At 53.3% G+C, this 18,052-nt stretch overlaps 1 protein-coding gene across 1 annotated transcript in view; it reads left to right on the top strand.

Annotated features, from left to right (window-relative positions):
- The window catches only part of CACNA1S (calcium voltage-gated channel subunit alpha1 S), a 51,052-nt gene that overhangs the window by 12,886 nt on the left and 20,114 nt on the right, over positions 1–18,052 (top strand). The window contains exons 3-22 of the mRNA XM_063418164.1: positions 1,240–1,379; positions 1,937–2,070; positions 2,658–2,810; positions 3,689–3,894; positions 4,911–5,014; positions 7,368–7,516; positions 8,468–8,549; positions 9,054–9,214; positions 10,186–10,411; positions 10,960–11,167; positions 11,462–11,582; positions 12,074–12,188; positions 12,315–12,408; positions 13,148–13,217; positions 13,441–13,573; positions 13,860–13,989; positions 14,715–14,774; positions 15,376–15,482; positions 15,891–15,978; positions 16,183–16,290. Of these exons, the coding sequence (XP_063274234.1) occupies positions 1,240–1,379; positions 1,937–2,070; positions 2,658–2,810; positions 3,689–3,894; positions 4,911–5,014; positions 7,368–7,516; positions 8,468–8,549; positions 9,054–9,214; positions 10,186–10,411; positions 10,960–11,167; positions 11,462–11,582; positions 12,074–12,188; positions 12,315–12,408; positions 13,148–13,217; positions 13,441–13,573; positions 13,860–13,989; positions 14,715–14,774; positions 15,376–15,482; positions 15,891–15,978; positions 16,183–16,290 (2,589 nt within the window). The remainder of the gene's footprint in view (positions 1–1,239; positions 1,380–1,936; positions 2,071–2,657; positions 2,811–3,688; positions 3,895–4,910; positions 5,015–7,367; positions 7,517–8,467; positions 8,550–9,053; positions 9,215–10,185; positions 10,412–10,959; positions 11,168–11,461; positions 11,583–12,073; positions 12,189–12,314; positions 12,409–13,147; positions 13,218–13,440; positions 13,574–13,859; positions 13,990–14,714; positions 14,775–15,375; positions 15,483–15,890; positions 15,979–16,182; positions 16,291–18,052) is intronic.

The following is an 18,052-nucleotide window of genomic DNA, read 5'->3' on the forward strand; positions in this document are numbered from 1 at the left end:
GAGTTGCTGTAGCTAAAACCTCGAAGGCAGAGGCAATGCCAGGATCTCTGCTCTTACCCTAGCTGCCCTCAGATCCAACAAGAAATGGCACTGTGTGGGTGACAGTCATATGGGGACACTCAGCTCAGTCACTGCTTTTGGACACGTTAATTGAGCAAGCAATGCTTCTCTCTTGAGCTCTGGCCCTGGCTTCATAAAAGGAGAGGATTTTTCATTTGGCAGGGCATGGGGACCTTGAGGGGAAGGTGTGCTCACAGCACTACAGCATTCCCCAGTGAAGATCCACTCCCAGTTTGGTCTCAGAGAGAGGTTTCTGCCTTTCTGAGGACAATTCCCTGGAGATCCTGAGCAGTGATGCTCCTTGTCCTTCAGGGGATATAGGCTGAGGAGAGGGACCAAGGAACATCAGGAATATAAATAGCCCCATCCACCTGGCTGCTTCAGAAGGCTTTTAATCCCAGTCTGGAAGGGACATTGGCAGCAAGGGCGGTGCTGGCAGTGACAGGCAGAGCCAGCTGGGCACAGGCAGCTCTTGGCTGCGCTCCAGGGACAGATGAGCTACCCTGGCCCAGCAGCTGCAGGGCAGTGCCAAGCCCTGCAGTGGGGTGCCACGTCCTGCCTGGGAGGGGTGCAGCACCTCTGCCCAGTGAGTCCCAGGCCCATTTCTAGCTGGTCACTTTGCCAGGCAAATGTCTGGCATTAAGCAGGAGGTCTTGAGCCCAAGGCCTCCATTCCCTGGGAGCTTCCTTATCATCCCAGGCAAAAGGGAAGCCATGGTACAGCTGGCTTGTCCCACAGTGACTGTGTGGGGACTCCAGGAGAAACCAGCAAGCCCTCAGCTGGAGAGGATGAGGTGTCAGTGCTGCCTGTAGGAGGAAGGCTGTGGAGGGAATGAGAGAGTGAGCAGCAGGGAGGAGAGCCAGAGAGGAGCTGTGCCCTGGGCCAGGCACCTTTGGGTGGCTTTGCTGGAGCAGTTTGTGGGAATCACAGCCTCAGGGCAGGGTCCTGGCAGGGGCCATTAGAGGGCTGGGGGGATCATGCTGCAGGCCAGAGTGGCATGTGGTGGCTCAGCATGTCCCAGGGATGTGCCACCCTTGTCCCCAGGGTGCTGCTTGGGGTGTGTAGGGGGGACCGAGGGGGTGGCAGCAGGGGCTGATCCAGAGTTCCTGGTGAGGATACCAGGGGAGTGACAGTCTGTCTAATGAAGCATTCCCTCCTGCTTGCCTTTGCAATCCCCAGGAGAAGATCGAATATGCCTTCCTCATCTTCTTTGCCATTGAGGCCATGCTCAAGATTATTGCCTACGGCTTTCTTTTCCACACGGATGCCTATCTCCGGAACGGCTGGAATGTGCTCGACTTCTCCATTGTGACTCTAGGGTAAGGAAAAGGGGGAAGGCTGCTGTTGTTCAGCTTGTGCCAGGCCTCTGCCACAGCCAGCCAGGGACTAGTTTTTCTGGTGATTACAATGTATTTGGGGAACAACTATCAGCTAAGTTCATGGCCTTCTCCCGTGGGCCCCCTGTTCCTGCTCTGACATCCACTGGGATCTGCTCTAACTCTTACTTCTTCCTCTCTTGACTGCTTCATGCCCTGGGTCAACTCTAGGTCTCCTTGCCCTGGAGAAGGGGGGTGGCATGGGGTCCTCCAGGGTCTGCACATGGGGTGGGAGGTCCCTGGCTGTCAGCAGTGGAGCAGTGCAAGGAGCTGGACTTGCCAAGAGCTGTCCCATGGATGAGGCTGAGCATGGCTGGCAGTCCTGACCTGGCTTTTCTGCCTGCAGAGCTGTGAATCCTTGGCTCAGATTTCTTGGTCTTCATTCTCATGCCCTCTTCTCCTTCCTTCCCTCCCTCCTTCCTTCCTTCCCTCCCTCCTTCCTTCCCTCCTTCCCTCCCTACCCCTACCCCCCCTCTCTCCCTGTGCCCTGGCTCTTTCAGGCTCATCACCATGACTCTGGAGCAGGTCAATCTGAAGCAGGCAGGGCCCTCGGGGGGCAAAGGCGGCTTTGACGTGAAGGCGCTGCGAGCGTTCCGCGTGCTGAGACCGCTGCGCCTGGTGTCCGGAGTGCCGAGTGGGTGCTGGGTGCCCTGCTGTCACCAGCCGCTGGTGGCTGCACGGAGGCCCTGGGCCTGGCCAGGGTGGGGAGCTACGGGACAGGTTTCTTGTTGTTGCTGGATCATGCCCAGCTGCGAAGGAGGTGTAGAGGAGGCACGGGTTCATGCTTGTTCCTCCGGCTGGTGGCTGTCAGCCCTGGGGATTTGCGGGTTGGCACATGCCTGGCTGCCTCTGTGGCTCAGTGGCAGTACCTTTGGGTGGCCGGTGTGAAGGGGTCCAGGATCTCGCTCTGGTTTCTCAGAGCTGGGATCTTCTTCCATAACTCATGTGAATATAGCCAGGATGAGAGCACCAGAACAAAGGGAGTGGCGTGAAGCAGCCTTCAGCACTGCCTGGCTCTCTTGTGCTCTTCCACATGCATTCATGGTGGGTAGAAGAAAGGATTTCTCTGCTTCAGAGATTTCAGTCCCACCCCACCTGTGCCCCTCTTCCCTTGGCAAGAGGCGTTTCAAAGGCTGCTTGTTGGTGGGCTGGCAGGGATACAAGGTGCACCCTAAGCTGTTTAGGAAGTGGTTGACCTCGTCTCCCTCCATCTTTGCACAGGCCTTCAGGTTGTCCTGAACTCCATCATCAAGGCCATGGTGCCCCTGCTGCACATTGCCCTGCTGGTCCTCTTCATGATCATCATCTACGCCATTGTCGGGCAGGAGCTCTTCAAGGGCAGGATGCACAAGACCTGCTACTACCTTGGGACAGGTGGGGCTGTGCTGGGGGGGACACAGCAGAGTTGTCTCTGTTTGGCTGCTGTGAGACCGCAGGGATTCTGTGCTCAGCAGGGTCTTGCCAGCATCAGGCCTGGGAGTGTGGCAGGGCTGAGGGATGTTTGAAACAGCACCCAGCTGGGTGTCAGGGTGTGCTGGTTTGAAAGCAAAGCCAGTGAGACTCCAAGTAAGAGACTCTCCAAATTTAATAGAGAGAGAACAAACAACAAGAAAGATAAAAATAAAATAAAAATAAAATAAGATAAATGCAATAGTACAAAGGACCATTGACAGAGTCATAATGCAAACCTGACAGCCTGTTGGTCAGGAGGTTGGAAGCAGCCCACAGTGAGTCCTCCCAGAGTGACAGATGTGGCTCTGTTGGAGTAGAGATGATCCTCAAGAAAGGGTCCAGTCGTCCTCTGGGAATCCACTGGAAACAGGCTCCCTTGGTGTTTGGGATTGCTGGTTTTATCCTGGTGGAAAGGCTTTGGCTCCTTCCACTGGGTGGAGCATCCCACAGTGGGATGAGGTGATGTTATCAGTCATGTGAGAGCCTTCAATGGCCCATTCACAGGTGATGTCCCTCAGAGCAGGGTGGAGGAAGAGATAAGGAGGCCCTGCCTTATCTGCTGTTATCAGGTGTCCCATTAACAGAAGGCATCCGCCCTCTTTCCGCCCCTAGAGTTACAAGAGATAAAGAACAATATCTCCCAACCGACTTCAACAGATGAAAACAGAATACACATTTTTGGTTACATTTCTCAACCCAAGACACAGGGGCGGTGAAAAGGGGCCCATTTGGAGGGGGAGGAAGCGCGGGCTGCCTCCTTTGCCCTGACCCACTGCTCACCCTGCGGCTTTGCTCCTCAGACGTGATTGCCACGGTGGGCTCAGAGAAGCCGGCACCGTGCACCAGGTCCGGGCACGGGCGGCACTGCAGCATCAACGGCACCGAGTGCCGCGGCGGCTGGCCCGGGCCCAACAACGGCATCACGCACTTCGACAACTTCGGCTTCGCCATGCTCACCGTCTACCAGTGCATCACCATGGAGGGCTGGACTGAAGTTCTGTACTGGGTATGGGGCCTTGTGGGGCTACCAAAAAACAGAGGGCAGACAAAACCAAGGGGATAAAAAGCGTGTATATTTATTGAAGGGCCTCCAGGTACATTTTGGGCAGAGGAAGCTCCCCGGGGGCTACACTCAAAATGGACAATGGGTCACAGGTTTTCACTTTTATAAGTTTGTTCTATTTGCATATTGGGGGTTAGTCTTCCAATTACAGCTTCAGGTAATGAAGTCATTTATCCCAAGTTTGCTCTCCCTCAACTCACTTTTGTTTACATTTCTCAAGGCCTGAGGCAGTGAGGTGTCCTTGATTGCCAGGCCTGGAGAGGAATTGTTGTGTCTGACCAAAAGGGGAGAGCAGTAGCTAACACTGTGCATGGAGTTTAGAGTTACACACCAAAGAATGGCAGGATTACAAATAGATGAACAGTAGAAAAGCTAAAATCCTAAGGCATGAGGTTGGCTGCAGCGCTTTGTGCCCAGCTTGGTGCAGGCGATGCTCAGGGCAGGGAATGCCCTCCTAGAAAGGGCACCCCGTGGTAGGGCTCAGTCCTTGCCAGTGAAAGACATCCTGTCCCCACCAACCTTCTTACTGTGATGCACATCCCACAGCACACCAGGCATGTCTCTGCATCCCTGCAAGAGCTGCCTGAGCTGTCCTTGCTCTCCAGGTAGACAGGAGATTGCTCCAGCTCTCACCTCCATGGAGGGGTAAGGGCCAGGCACAACAGTGACTGATGGATGCTCCCCCAGCAAAGCCCATGTTTTGCAGTCCTTGGGAGACAGTTGTGCTGAAGCTTAGGCTTGGGGCTGATGTTTAAATCTGCTCCCAAAATGTTTGGGTCTGGATATAAACCAGACACAGAGCTGTAGGCAGCCAGGGCTTGCAGCTGGGTTTATGTGCCACCATCCCAAGCAGTCCTTTTGCAGGGGGCAAAGATCCCAGGGGCTGTTGAGGGGCTCTAAGGGGAAACAGCTGGAGGACAGTGCCTTCAGAATATTTCACCTGCATCTCTCCTTGCCAGGTAAATGATGCCATGGGGAATGAATGGCCCTGGATCTACTTTGTCAGCCTTATCTTACTTGGCTCCTTCTTCGTGCTCAACCTGGTGCTGGGGGTGCTCAGTGGGTAAGTGCCATCCTCTCTGCCAGCAGAGGAGTTTTAACTGGTTTGAACTATACAAGAAAAAAGCCTGGAAAAGTTCTGTTCTTTTCCCTCTCATCCCTCACCATTTTTTTTGTTTGTTTGTTTTGCACTCTTAGGAACACTGATCTGTGTGTTACTTTTTGTGTTAGTGTCCATGGCTTTCTGAGATTTTAGCTCAGCCCTCAACACAGAAATCTTTTCCCTGTGGCACAAGCAGCTGTCAGCAAGCCCAGCCCTGGGGCACGTGGGTTGTGGTGTGTTCTGTCAGCACACACAAATGGAGCTGAGCAGGGAGCAGTGGCTCCAGGCCTGTGGGTCTGGACACTCCTCACTGGTACCCCCAGCTGCCCTCCTGCTCTGAGCACACACAGTTTTCTCATGGCCAGCCTAACGAGAACATTTTTGATGAGTGCAAGGGATCCAAGGGAAGGATTGTTAGTGTAATTACTGCTTCAGCAGTCTCATCCAAGTACACCAATGAGCTGTCATCAGTCTGTTATGACAATCTAGGCCAAATTAAATTTGTGTTAATTCTCCCAGTGCTACAGTTAAGACCTGGGATGCTACACTCAATCTACCATGCATTGCTGTGGGACTACTACCATCACAATTTTGCTTCTTGGAAATATGTGTTGTCCTGGGAAGTGAGGGAGACTTTTCTCTTCAGGTCTGTGTAGGGTCAGGGTCTTTTTTATGTTTCAATCCTTGTTTGTGCAAGTGGATCACACTCATCACCTCTATTAGTTCACAGGGTCAGTTATACCCTAATTACCTGGATTTATTTGGCCTCTTTTATGACAAGAACCATGCCACTGCAACATTAAAACAAATTGGGGGATACTATAACTAAAACAAGTTTAAAAGCACAGGATAAACCACAGGAACCTGATGCTTGCATAGAGTTGACTGTAACTGCAGGACAAACTGGACTATAGTCCAGGACTATATTCTGGAATAAATTACTGGCACAGTTAAGGTTCTGAAATATTTTTGCAAATACAGCCAAGTTATGTTTGAGATCAGGAAAATTATTGTTATAGTGTCTGAGACCTATTACTAACACATGGCAACACCAGCATGGCTGGGCAGCAGGTCCACAGTCCTGCCAAACAGCAGAGGAGAAAAGAAATTAATTGAAAGAGAGCAGGAAGAGTGGGCAAGGACATTGGCAGACCTGTCCTTTCCATGTCACCAGGAAAAGAGTGTGCTGTTTACCTGCCATGTGATGAGCTCACCTTCTCCATGTGGAGAGCTTGGAGCAGGTTTTTGCCCCCCAGGTGGGTGAGACCCCACTCTGGTGCTCAGCAGGACTGGGGAACTGCCCTGGCCAGGTGTCACCCTGCAGTGAGGAGCTCCAAAGGGCAGCAGTGGTGGGGAAGGAGCCCTGCCTGCCATCGGGCATCAGGGCCCCCATGACCTTGCATCACAGGCTGTCGAGTTTTTGGGGCGTCTTCACTGAAGGCTATGGCGATGGGTAGTTGTAAAAGTAAAGTCCTGTACTGCATGGCTAAATCAGCCTCATGAAGGAGGAGGTTGTTACAGTCTGTCCCAGTTCACAAAGCTTTCTAACATAAAGTCCCAAAGTCCCAAGTAAAGCAGCAGCATCTTTATCAGTAGCAGTGGCACAGCAGCAGCAACAGCACCCATAGTCTGTGTCCCACGAGTGCTTATCAGCTGCAGAAGCAACAACAACAATGGCATTTGTGATCAGTGTTCTGTGAGTGTTCTAACATTCTCAAAGTAGTGCATTTTATTCTATTTTTGGCCAATCAGATACCTAGACAGATTTTCTACAGTCTTGTTGGACCAATCCTAAGTTATGATTGATGTGTGACAATCCAATTTTTGTACTTTCTTGCACAAATTCTACTCATATAGCTCTGTCTGTTCTATCTAGGGATGTTTAGCAAGGTTACATTGTTTTTGTTATGACTAGAATTTAACTGCCTTAGCAAAAGGCAATGTTACTGAACTTTAAACTAGGTGTTAGGTCTTTTTCTTGCTAACTAAATTAGCCTCTTATTTGCTAAGGCACTTAAAAAATCCTCTACTTATTTAAAACAAAACTTGCATTTCTACCTCATGTCTGTGTGGATTTATGTATCTTAGTTTCCCTGAAGGTTTTAATTCAGCCCTCACATCTTTGAACACCCCTGGGCCCATGTGGATGGGGCTGAGGGGGATTTATACTCCAACAGCGGGCCAAGAAAGAGGAAAGGCACTGGAGCAGTGGCAATGCTGGTGACAGGGTGTCTCAGGACTTTCCTGCAAGGGCTGGCCTGGCAGGGAGCTGTGGTTGCTGGCCACCATCCCTGAGCTCCTTGTCTTGTCCCAGCGAGTTCACCAAGGAGCGCGAGAAGGCCAAGTCGCGGGGCACATTCCAGAAGCTGCGGGAGAAGCAGCAGCTGGAGGAGGACCTGAAGGGCTACATGGACTGGATCACCCACGCCGAGGTCATGGACAGTGATCGGGCCAGGGGAGAAGGTACCAGCTCTGCTTGGTCACACGCCCTGAGCGTGAGGGTTGGGTGCCTAATGCTGACTGCCTGGAGAGGCAAGGCGGGAATCTTTGAAGAAGTCACAAAGACTCGTTTTGCCTGAAAACACATGAAACAAAACACTTTGACGCCCGCAGGACAGTTTCCTTCCTCTTTTTTTTACATTTCTTGAATAATTTGGTTGCGTCTGACCCAAACCAGCAGTAATCTATCCCCAATGCTAAATCTCCACTTTAACCACAGTGTTTAATATTTGCAGACCACAAGCAAGGCCTGAGTCTCCTTAGGCAAGAGGCACTTAAAATGGCCATGAGGAGTGTGTGCCCTTGGTGTGCAGGGATGCAGTGCAGGGCCACAACCTCTCATGCTAGCAGATGCATTAATTTCTTGTCATCACTTGACAATTTCAAGGGATTAGAAGTGTCTCAGGAAAGGAGGAGGTTATACAGACATCTAGCCAAAAGCTCAGCAAAGCCTGGGGAGCTCTACCACGGAGCCACAGTGTTTGCTGTGCCACCCTGCCTGGTGAAAGCACTTTTGATGCCTCAAGTGATGCATGAGTGCAAAGAGCCTTGGGAAACAGTGGGGCAGACAAAACACCTCTTCCAGGGCTGTGGCCTATGTTCTGTTCTGGCTTTGGTCAGATCCCAACTAGCCCCAGTGTTCTCCATGCTGGGGTATCTGCTGCTGTCCCTGTCTGGGCTGCTGCTGCTCTTCCTGCAGGGCAGGAATTTCTCATGCCTCGTGCTTGGTTTGCACCTGATCCTCAAAGACTTCTGCCCAAACTTTGTATTGCTGACTCCCTGGGATGGCATTGTTTGATCGGGATTATTCACTTCTGGTGGGGAAGCTCTTCCTGGTGTACTTTTGGAAGAGGGTCCCTCCCACACATTCTTCCCAAGGGCTCCAAGAAAAGCCTGTAATGTCATTCCCTCTAGGTATGATGCCATCAGATGAAGGAGGGTCAGAGACAGAGAGCTTGTATGAAATTGAGGGCATGAACAAGTGGATTCTCTTCTTGTAAGTATGCTCTGACTGAACCATCTGCTTGCATGTGGGCTTCCACTGTCTCTCACTTGCTGGCCTAGCTGGGCCAGGCTTTCCTGGTCAGCCCCCAGTTTCTGGCAGAGAGACAGGGACTGGTGCTTGGGGGAAGATGCAAACATTGGGGCAGCAGACAGGGAATTTGGCTGTGGTACAGGCAAAAAGCTCGTCAAGGTGAGCAGAGTGCTTGCTCCAGCATCCTAGACCAGGCTACAAGCATCCTCCACGGCCTGTGGAGCATGGATTGTGATTTAGGAGCTGTGCCTGCAAGCCCCCTGTGAGAGGAGCTGGAGGCCAAAACTAAGCCAGGAGGGTGAATGAACTGCAGTGCCCGAGTGAATGCACCGAGTTCCAGGGGCAGGTTATGGCCCTCACCCCTTTTCAGGGAGGCAGCAGGGGTGGCTTTGCCCTGCAGGCACAGCCCAAGGGCCTGGGTCTGGCCCGCTGGCCAGCTCTGCTGATCCTTTGCCATCTCTCCAGCCGTCAGTGGAGGCGTTGGAACCGAATGTTTCGTAGGAAGTGCAGGGATGTGGTGAAGTCCAAGTTCTTCTACTGGCTTGTCATCCTGATGGTGGCACTGAACACCCTCTCCATTGCCTCTGAGCACCACTTCCAGCCAGAATGGCTGACACAGGTGCAAGGTGAGCAAAGAGCCTAAGAGAGGAGGGCCCAGGACACCCTGCTGCACCAGAGACATGTGTGAACTCCTGCTGAGAGTGCACAGCTACACTGGCATGGCACAGAGGCTCTTAGGCACTCACAGAGCCTGCACTCAGTGTGTGTGCATGATCCTCACACTGACCATGCACAGCCTCTGTACTCCCAGGGACACCAGCTTGCGTGGGGAACACACACACAGAGCGTGTCCATTGGTACCTCTGCACACGTGGCAGGCACTCAAGCCATGCAGCCACACTTGTTTGTGCATGCACTGCACCTCCTCACACACACACACACTCAGAGAGACACAGGGAGCATAGGTGTGCACACACACAGAGGCACAGGGAGCACAGGTGTGCACACACACAGAGGCACAGGGAGCACAGATGTGCACACACAGCTCACACACAGAGGCAGATGGAGCACACACACCCAGCTCACACCCACAGGCACACAGAGCACAGTGTGCACACACTGAGCTCACACCCAGAGGCACAAGGAGCACAGGTGTGCACACACACACAGTGCTCAGCCCCATGCACACACACAAGTCACACCAGAGGCACATGAAATACAGGTGTGCTCACACACACAGCTCAGCCCCACATACAGCTCATACCCAGAGGCACAGGGAGCACAGGTATGTGCGCACACACACACTTAGAGCCACACAGAGCACAGGTGTGCACACACACAGAACTCAGCCCCACATACCCACACACAGCCCACGTGGCCACCCTGCATGGACTCATGTGCACCGTACAGATGTGTGCCCACACACACAAGCATGCTGCTGCACATCACCTTCTCTTCCTTCCCTGTGTGGTCCCCAAAAAGCAGCTCAGGGCTTGGTGGGCCAGAGGAGGGTGCGCAGCACTGCTCTCCTTCCCTGCCTGCCCAGCCATGCTGGGATTGAGGGCCCTGCCCTGACAGGCTGCATCTCCTACCCCAGACAATGCCAACCGGCTGCTGCTTGCCCTCTTTGTGGCCGAGATGCTGCTGAAGATGTACGCGCTGGGGCTGCGCCAGTACTTCATGTCGCTCTTCAATCGCTTCGACTGCTTCGTGGTGTGCTCAGGCATCCTGGAGACCATCCTCGTGGAGATGGGCACCCTCTCCCCTCTGGGCATCTCCGTGCTGCGCTGCATCCGGCTCCTCCGCATCTTCAAGATCACCAGGTAGGGAGGAGCTCTGTGGGTGTTGGCAGCTCCCGGTGCCCAGGCATCCCTCACAGGTCTGGGGCAGCACTGGCCCTGTGCCCTCCCCAGCACAGTGGGAACAGAGCTGGGAGCTGCTGGGCTGGGAGCAAGGCCAAGCTGGGGGCTTGTGTCCAGGACATGGTTTGACTGGGAGAGGAGAGTGGGGCAGAGCTCAGCCCCCCTCTAGCTCTGGGTTCTAGGGTGTTGTGAGTGGGGCTGCTGTGGGACAGGACTCATAGCTCTTCTTTGTGGCCCCAGCCCACTGTGTGTCCACCCCTCTTCTCCATCCTGCTTGCTGGTGCTCTGTGCAGGCAGCAGTGTTATCTTGCTCATCACACCATGTCTGCAGCTCCTTTTCTTCCTCCTGGAGCAGTCCCAGAGCCCAGCCTGGGTCTGGAGTCCCCCTTTTTGGCCTGCTGGCACACCACCTTGGTCTGTTTGGCTAGGTTCCCTGTGCCTGCCTGGTGCTGCCCACAGCCTTCCCCACTCTTTCTCCTCACACATGCCTCTGTCTCTCCTCTCCCCAGGTACTGGACATCCTTGAGCAACCTGGTGGCCTCTCTGCTCAACTCGGTCCGCTCCATTGCCTCTCTGCTCCTCCTCCTCTTCCTCTTCATCATAGTTTTTGCCTTGCTGGGCATGCAGCTCTTTGGGGGCAAGTTTGATTTTGAGGACATGAAAGTGCGGCGCAGCACGTTCGACAACTTTCCCCAGGCCCTCATCAGTGTCTTCCAGGTCTGGGGCTGTGGGAAGGGCAGCAGGGGGCTGCAGGGCAGGGGCTGGGGTCTCACCTGGGCTGTGGGTCTCCAGGCAGGAGTTAGGTCTTGAGGGGATGTGGGTTTGTGGGGGTGATGTGGCTTTGAAACAGGAACAGGGAAATGCAACTGGAGTCATGAGCTCAGGTTCAGGGCTGAGCAGAAAGGAGGATTTGACCATGGGGCTGGAGCCAGAAGGGTAGGATCAGTCTGTGGGGTTCTGTCATGCTTTGCTGAGGATGCTCCTAAGTCTTTATCACTGCTCTGCTCCCAGATCCTGACTGGAGAGGACTGGAATTCAATCATGTATGATGGGATCATGGCCTACGGGGGCCCGTCCTTTCCTGGCATGCTGGTCTGCATCTACTTCATCATCCTCTTTGTTTGTGGGAACTGTATCCTCCGCCTGCAAAGCCAGGCCCAGGTCCCTGCACCCAGCCCCATAGCCTCAACTGGATGCGACTGGGGAGGGGGAAGCAGGGCCTTCCCTCAGTGTTGCAGTGCTTGCCTTAAGCTTGTCAATTCTGAAGAGCAGTGGAATAAACCACGGGCTGCAGGGCTTGCACTGGCGGTGGCTGAAGGCTGGGGACTGGAGGAAAGCACATCTGGAGCTGGTCTGGATGCCTGGCAGGCAGAGATGCAGCCAGAGAGGGCAGGCAGCTCAGAGCTCACAAGGGATGGATGCTGGTAAGGGATCAGCAGCCAGGGCAGGCAGCTCAGAGCTCAGTGCTCACAAGGGATGGATGCTGGTAAGGGATCAGCAGCCAGGGTTATCACAAGGGCTAAGCTCCAGGAAGGTTTCTGAGGGCAGCCTGGAGACCATGGACAGCTCTGGCCACATCCTCCAGACAGGAACCAAGCCCATGTCCTTAGCACAGTTTTCCAGATATCCTCCTGAATGTTTTCCTGGCCATTGCAGTTGATAACCTGGCTGAGGCCGAGAGCCTGACGTTGGCCCAGAAGGCCAAGGCAGAGGAGCGCAAACGGCGGAAGATGTCCAGGTGGGTGCTGCCATCCCTGCCCATGGGAGCTCCCAGACGAGGTCTTTGGGTGTGAGGGGACAGAATGACCTTTCCCATGGCCCCTGCCCAGACTTCAGTTCCTGCTCTGCCCTCCTCTCTGCTTAGAGGTTACCCAGAGAAGTCTGAAGAGGAGAAGCAGATGCTGGCAAAGAAACTGGAGCAGAAAGCAAAGGGAGAAGGGATTCCCACAACAGCCAAGGTCAGTTCTAGTGGAAGTGAGCCTTGGACAGCTCCTGGAGGGGTGTCTGGCTCCTCCTCCCATCAACCAGGAGAGACAAAGGCTTGGAGCTAGCCTGAGTCTGACCAGAATCACTCCTCTTGACCAGAATCACTTCTTGCCAGAGCATCCACTGTTGATAGGTGCTCTCGGTGATGGGGGCTCTCTGGAGCAGGACATGTCGCCTGGTGAAAAGCTCCACTGCTGGGGATCCTTTTTCTCAAATTTATTTCCTTGGCCCCAGCCAGTTGTTAGTGGCTGAGATGGTTTGGTGCACGCTGGTGTGCAGCGGAGCAAAGCAAGTCAGCAGCATCCCAGATCTCCCTTATGTCCACACCAGCACCCCCCATATGCAAACCCCTCTTTTCAGCTGTGCTGACTGTGCTGAGCTGCCCCTGAGAAGCATCTGGCCAGCAGCTGCTTTCCTATCCACTTTCCAGAGGTGCCCTTAGAAACTCACCCAGGAGTTGCTCCCTATCTTATTCCCCCCCGGCATATTTGCATGGCTCCAGGCTCTTGCCCAGCACACATTCCTATTTTCCGTCCTCTTTGCTTTGATTGCAGCATCCCCTCTCCAGGTTCTAACCTGCACTCCATGTGCTTGGTGCAGTATGGGCCCAATGCAGAGATGCTGCTTGTCCCACATGGCTCCCAAGATGAGGGTGTCTGGCCAACTGGCACATGCAGCTGCACATCCTCCTCTCTCTCTTCCTTGTTTCAGTTGAAAGTGGACGAATTTGAATCCAATGTCAATGAGATTAAAGACCCCTACCCTTCTGCAGACTTCCCAGGTAAGGCATGTCCCTGGCAGGGCAGCAGGAAGGCTGAGGAGGCAGTGCAGAGGGATGGTGTGTGAGGAGCAAAGGATGCAGTGACCTTTCACCAGCCTCGGGGTACTGAGGTCCCTCTGGCCTGCATGCCAAATCAGGATCATGGGATCAGAAGATTGTCCATACGGTCATATTCCCTCTTTGGACGATTATTTTCTTTTCCCTTCTCATGGTCTCCCTACAGGTGATGATGAGGAAGATGAGCCTGAAATCCCCCTGAGTCCTCGGCCACGTCCCCTTGCAGAGCTGCAGCTGAAGGAGAAGGCTGTGCCCATGCCTGAAGCCAGCTCATTCTTCATCTTCAGCCCAACAAACAAGTAGGCACTGCCCCTTCTCCCTGCCCTCTAGGGCCAGGCATGGCCCAGGTGCCTCTAGCACCAGCTGCTCATGGCAGGGTCCTGTTTGTGCATGACAGCCAGTTCTGAAGGGAACCAGCTCATGGGGAAAAGCCTTCTGTGTGGAAGGACTGGTACAGACATCCTTCCATGCGTAGGGCCTTGCTGTCCTCAGGGTTCAGCCATAACCCTCTGCCAGGCTGCCACAACCCTGTCTGATGCCCCTCTGGCCCCTTGCAGCATCCCATGGCATTTCTGTCCCTGGCAGGTTCCGGGTCCTGTGCCACAGAACTGTTAATGCCACCTGGTTCACCAACTTCATCCTGCTCTTCATCCTGCTCAGCAGCATTTCCCTGGCAGCTGAGGACCCCATCCGGGCTGAGTCCTTCCGCAACAAGGTGCCCGCAGAGATGTGGGGTTTGGGATGGCTAGGGGAGACCTCATGGACACTCCCAGCTCCCCAGTAAGCAGGGATTTACTCACCAGATGCTTTTCCTAGCCTGAGATTCCAGCCCTGCCTCTGGGAGGGCAGTGCACTCTGGCAGGAGAGGCTGGATGTGCTTTCCATTCAAGGTGCAGCTGGGAAAAGGTTTTACTGCTCCATGGCTCAGTTTACTTCTGGGTGAAAAGATCCACCTGGCAAGGTGTGCAAGATTATTTTGGGTTGAAAGTGATGTCTTATTGGGGAAAGAGACGTCCTGTGAGGCAGCAAACTGGACCTCTGGTGTGTGCATTGCCCTCGAATGCTGCTGGCATGCAGCCGTGGGAGCCACAGCTCCTGTCCCTGAAGGTACTAGTGGATCTGGCAGGCACTGGGGGATCTCACATGAGACAGATTCCCAGAGCATGTGGGGGTTTGGGGGATCAGATGCTTTCAGGTGAATCAGGTGGAACTCACCTGGAAAGGGAGAGCTTTGTCCCAGCTGCAGGTTGGATCATGCACTGGAGAAAATCAGCAAAGCTGGGCAAAGTTCAGGAGTCCTCTTGATACTGGGTTCAGAGACTCTGCTGAGCTAGATGGGCTCCCCAGTCCACAGAGTGGACAACTCCAGGATGTTTGAACACACTGAAGCATTTCCTATGCCAACCAAGTCTCATCCAGCACTGGTGTCTCTGTCCCCAGATCCTTGGATACTTTGACATTGGCTTCACCTCTGTCTTCACAGTTGAAATTGTCTTGAAGGTGAGTCCATGGTCCTGCCATGAGCATAGCCTAGCAAGAGGGCTAGACTGTTATGGCCAGGGATACTCACACTCTTCAGGCATTCCTGGTCCTGAAGGTCTCAGTGAGGAGAAACTTCAGCTGATCCTCCTGGAGAGTTCATTCATGCAGTCTGGGTGGTGTGTGACCTGTCCCAGGGGCCATGGGTCCTCTCCAGTGAGGTCAGGCAGCTAAGTCAGCTGTGCTGTGACACATCAGCCATGGCAGCAGCATTTTTATTCTGATACACCATTAAGAAAAAGAGAGAAAGAGAAAGCAGCGAAAATCTGTGGACAAAAGTCACAATCCAAGCTGCTGCCACATGTTGCTCCACCCCAAGTCTTTACTGTTCTCCTCTTTAATTTGCTGACTGACTGGGAGAGTTTTGTCTCCAGCCAGTGGTGCACAGAGGATTTCCACCTGCAATCAGCTCCCTGCCTGGCTGCAGAGGGCTGAGCAGGGCAGGGTCCCCAAGCCATGGAGCTGTGACAAGTCCCTTGTGCCTTGTCCACCCTTCCCCCTGAGGAGGAGCCATGCCCCTGAGCCCTGCCCAGCCTCTTCCCTAACTCCTTCTGCTCCCCAGATGACAACCTACGGTGCCTTCCTGCACAAAGGCTCCTTCTGCAGGAACTCCTTCAATATCCTTGACTTGCTGGTGGTGGCTGTCTCCCTCATCTCCATGGGATTTGAGTAAGCACCTCCACATGCCCCAGAGTGGGCACCAGGCTGTTCAGGCTGCTGGAGCAGCTGGGGATGGTGGGTGGGGAAGGAGCAGCCAGTAGCTGTCCATGTATGTTATGTCATGTTTAGGGGACATGGACAACTGGGAGGCAGGCCCACAAACTGGTCAAGGAGGGCAAAGGACACTCCTTGAGTGTCAAACGTCTGTGGGTAGAAATTCAGTTTGGATCCGCTCTCTCCAGCTGCCAGTGTCACTTGTCCTTATATGGGGTGATGACTGGTGACATCTGCATATCTCTGCCATCCCTTGTCCCTCGCTGCTGGCCCCAGCCCACCCTCCTTGGCTGCTTGCTGGGGTTGTGCCAGCCTAGCCAGGGCAGGGAAGTGGCCCCACCTCAGCTGTGCCTTCCTCCCCAGGTCCAGCACCATCTCTGTGGTGAAGATCCTGCGGGTGCTGCGGGTGCTGAGACCTCTGCGAGCCATTAACAGGGCAAAGGGGCTGAAGGTACATGAGAGCCTGGCACCAGGGGACCTTCTCCCGTGGCAGTCCTGCCAGGAGGCTCCCAATTCCCACTACCCATCTGCGGAAGGGGTCTGCCCAATCCCCCTGCTCTCAGCAGGCTCCCACTCCAGTGGGAGGGGACACAGAGCAGGGGCTTGCTGGTGGTCACATCTGTGGTCACATCTGCACTGTCCTTCCCCTCTGCAGCACGTGGTCCAGTGCGTGTTCGTGGCCATCAAGACCATTGGTAACATTGTGGTTGTCACCACATTGCTGCAGTTCATGTTTGCCTGCATTGGAGTTCAGCTCTTCAAGGTGAGCAGGGGTGAGGGCAGGAGGGACCTTCTGCTTGAGCACATCCTGGCCAGGCTCTCCTGGATATCACCTTGGGGGTGTATGGGTTTACTAGCTTCTTTTCTTCTGTTAGAGCCAGGATTAAATGCTCAAGAGATGAATTTCATGTTCAGACTCAGATGTTTATTAATTCTTGTCTATAGCACAGTCTCACAAGTTGTGATTTCTGGCTAACAAGGTAGAAAATGGCTCTTTATCTCTCTGCAAGATCTTTTAAGAACAAACTGTCCAATTATGAAATGACACCCAAATTATTTTTACTTTTAACCCAATAACCAACCACCTGTGGCCCACAATGCAGACTTTTCTATGCAATTACAAAATACCACCCAAACCCATGAAAAAGAAGGTGAAAAAGAAGGACTGGCCTCTGCTCTAAATCCTCCATCTTGCTTTATCTATATCACTATGTACTATAACCTTAAACTCTAAGTTTTTCACCCTGTGATATCACACACTTCTATTCAAACTACACCCCCACAATCCCAGTGCTGTCGCTCAGTTTTGGAAGACTCTTCCATGGTCTCAGGTCTATGCAGTGTTTTCTTGGGGGTCAGTGCCTGTCAGCACAGAAAGCCTGAAACTCTCAGTGCCCAGGGTTCCAACAGGGAATGGGACCAGCACAGGCTGTGCTCTCTGTGAGAGGACCCACAGAGGAGCCTGCAGTGAGAGGTTGGCAGGAAGCACCAAAGGTACTGCCAGGTCTACACAGCACCTGTGAAGGAACCAACTGCCTCACCTCCCTTCAGCCTCAGTTTCCTCTTTCTGTGGCAGCAGGCACTTCTGACTGATTTCCTCTGTGCTTTGATGGTGAAGGGTTTCTTTTCTCACAGCATTGCTCCTGCTCTCTGGGCCTTGGCTGCTCTAAGGCAGAGCTGGCCCTGGCTGAGCTCGCTTTTGCTCTGATAACTGAGCTCAAATTCTGAGCTGATGTGGGAAGAGCTTTCAGGACACCCAGCAGACTGAGCAGACTGAGCAGACCTGTCAGCATACCTTAGCTTTTAGTTAATTCTCTGGTTACTGCTTTCTTCCCTGTTTTCCAAATAGTTGACTCCCAGACAGGGTGAGCTAGGTGGGCCTCAGCCCAGGGCTGTGCAAGGTTTGTTTCCATCACCAGGCAGTGTTTCTTGATCTCAGCCTGGGACTGATCCATGGTCTGCCATGACTCTGGAAGTGTCTTGTGAGCTGGGTTGTGTTGGCAGGCACAGTAGTGGTGGGAGGCTGCTGGAATTCTGGAAACTGAGAATTTGGGATTTGAGTAGATAGTAATACGTGTGAGTCAAGATGGAGGATTTTGGGTGTTGTCTAAGTCCTTCTTCTTCATGGGTTTGGGTGGTTTTCTGTAACTGGGTGAAAAAGGTCTGCATTGCAGGCCTTGGGTGGTCATTATTGGGTCAAAAGTATAAATAACATAGGTGTCATCTTGTTATTGGATGATTATCACTTAAATAACCTTGAAAAGACACAGAGGTGCTCCATTTTACCTCATTTCTCTGACTTGCTAGTTAGAGCTCACAGCTTGTGAGCCTGTAAATAGATAAGAAATAATAAAACATCCAAGTCTGAACACAAAACCAACGTTTCCCGTGTATTAATCCTGACCTTGGCAAGGAAATAAGGAAGCTAGAACTGTCCCAGCAGGCCAGGGCCAGAGTCTGCATGGAGGTGGTGAGATGGGGTCTGAGGGCTGGGAAAAAGTCAAAACTCCCCAGGGCTTCTAGAG

This window comes from Prinia subflava, chromosome 23, assembly GCF_021018805.1.
Source record: "Prinia subflava isolate CZ2003 ecotype Zambia chromosome 23, Cam_Psub_1.2, whole genome shotgun sequence".
NCBI lineage: Eukaryota > Metazoa > Chordata > Aves > Passeriformes > Cisticolidae > Prinia > Prinia subflava.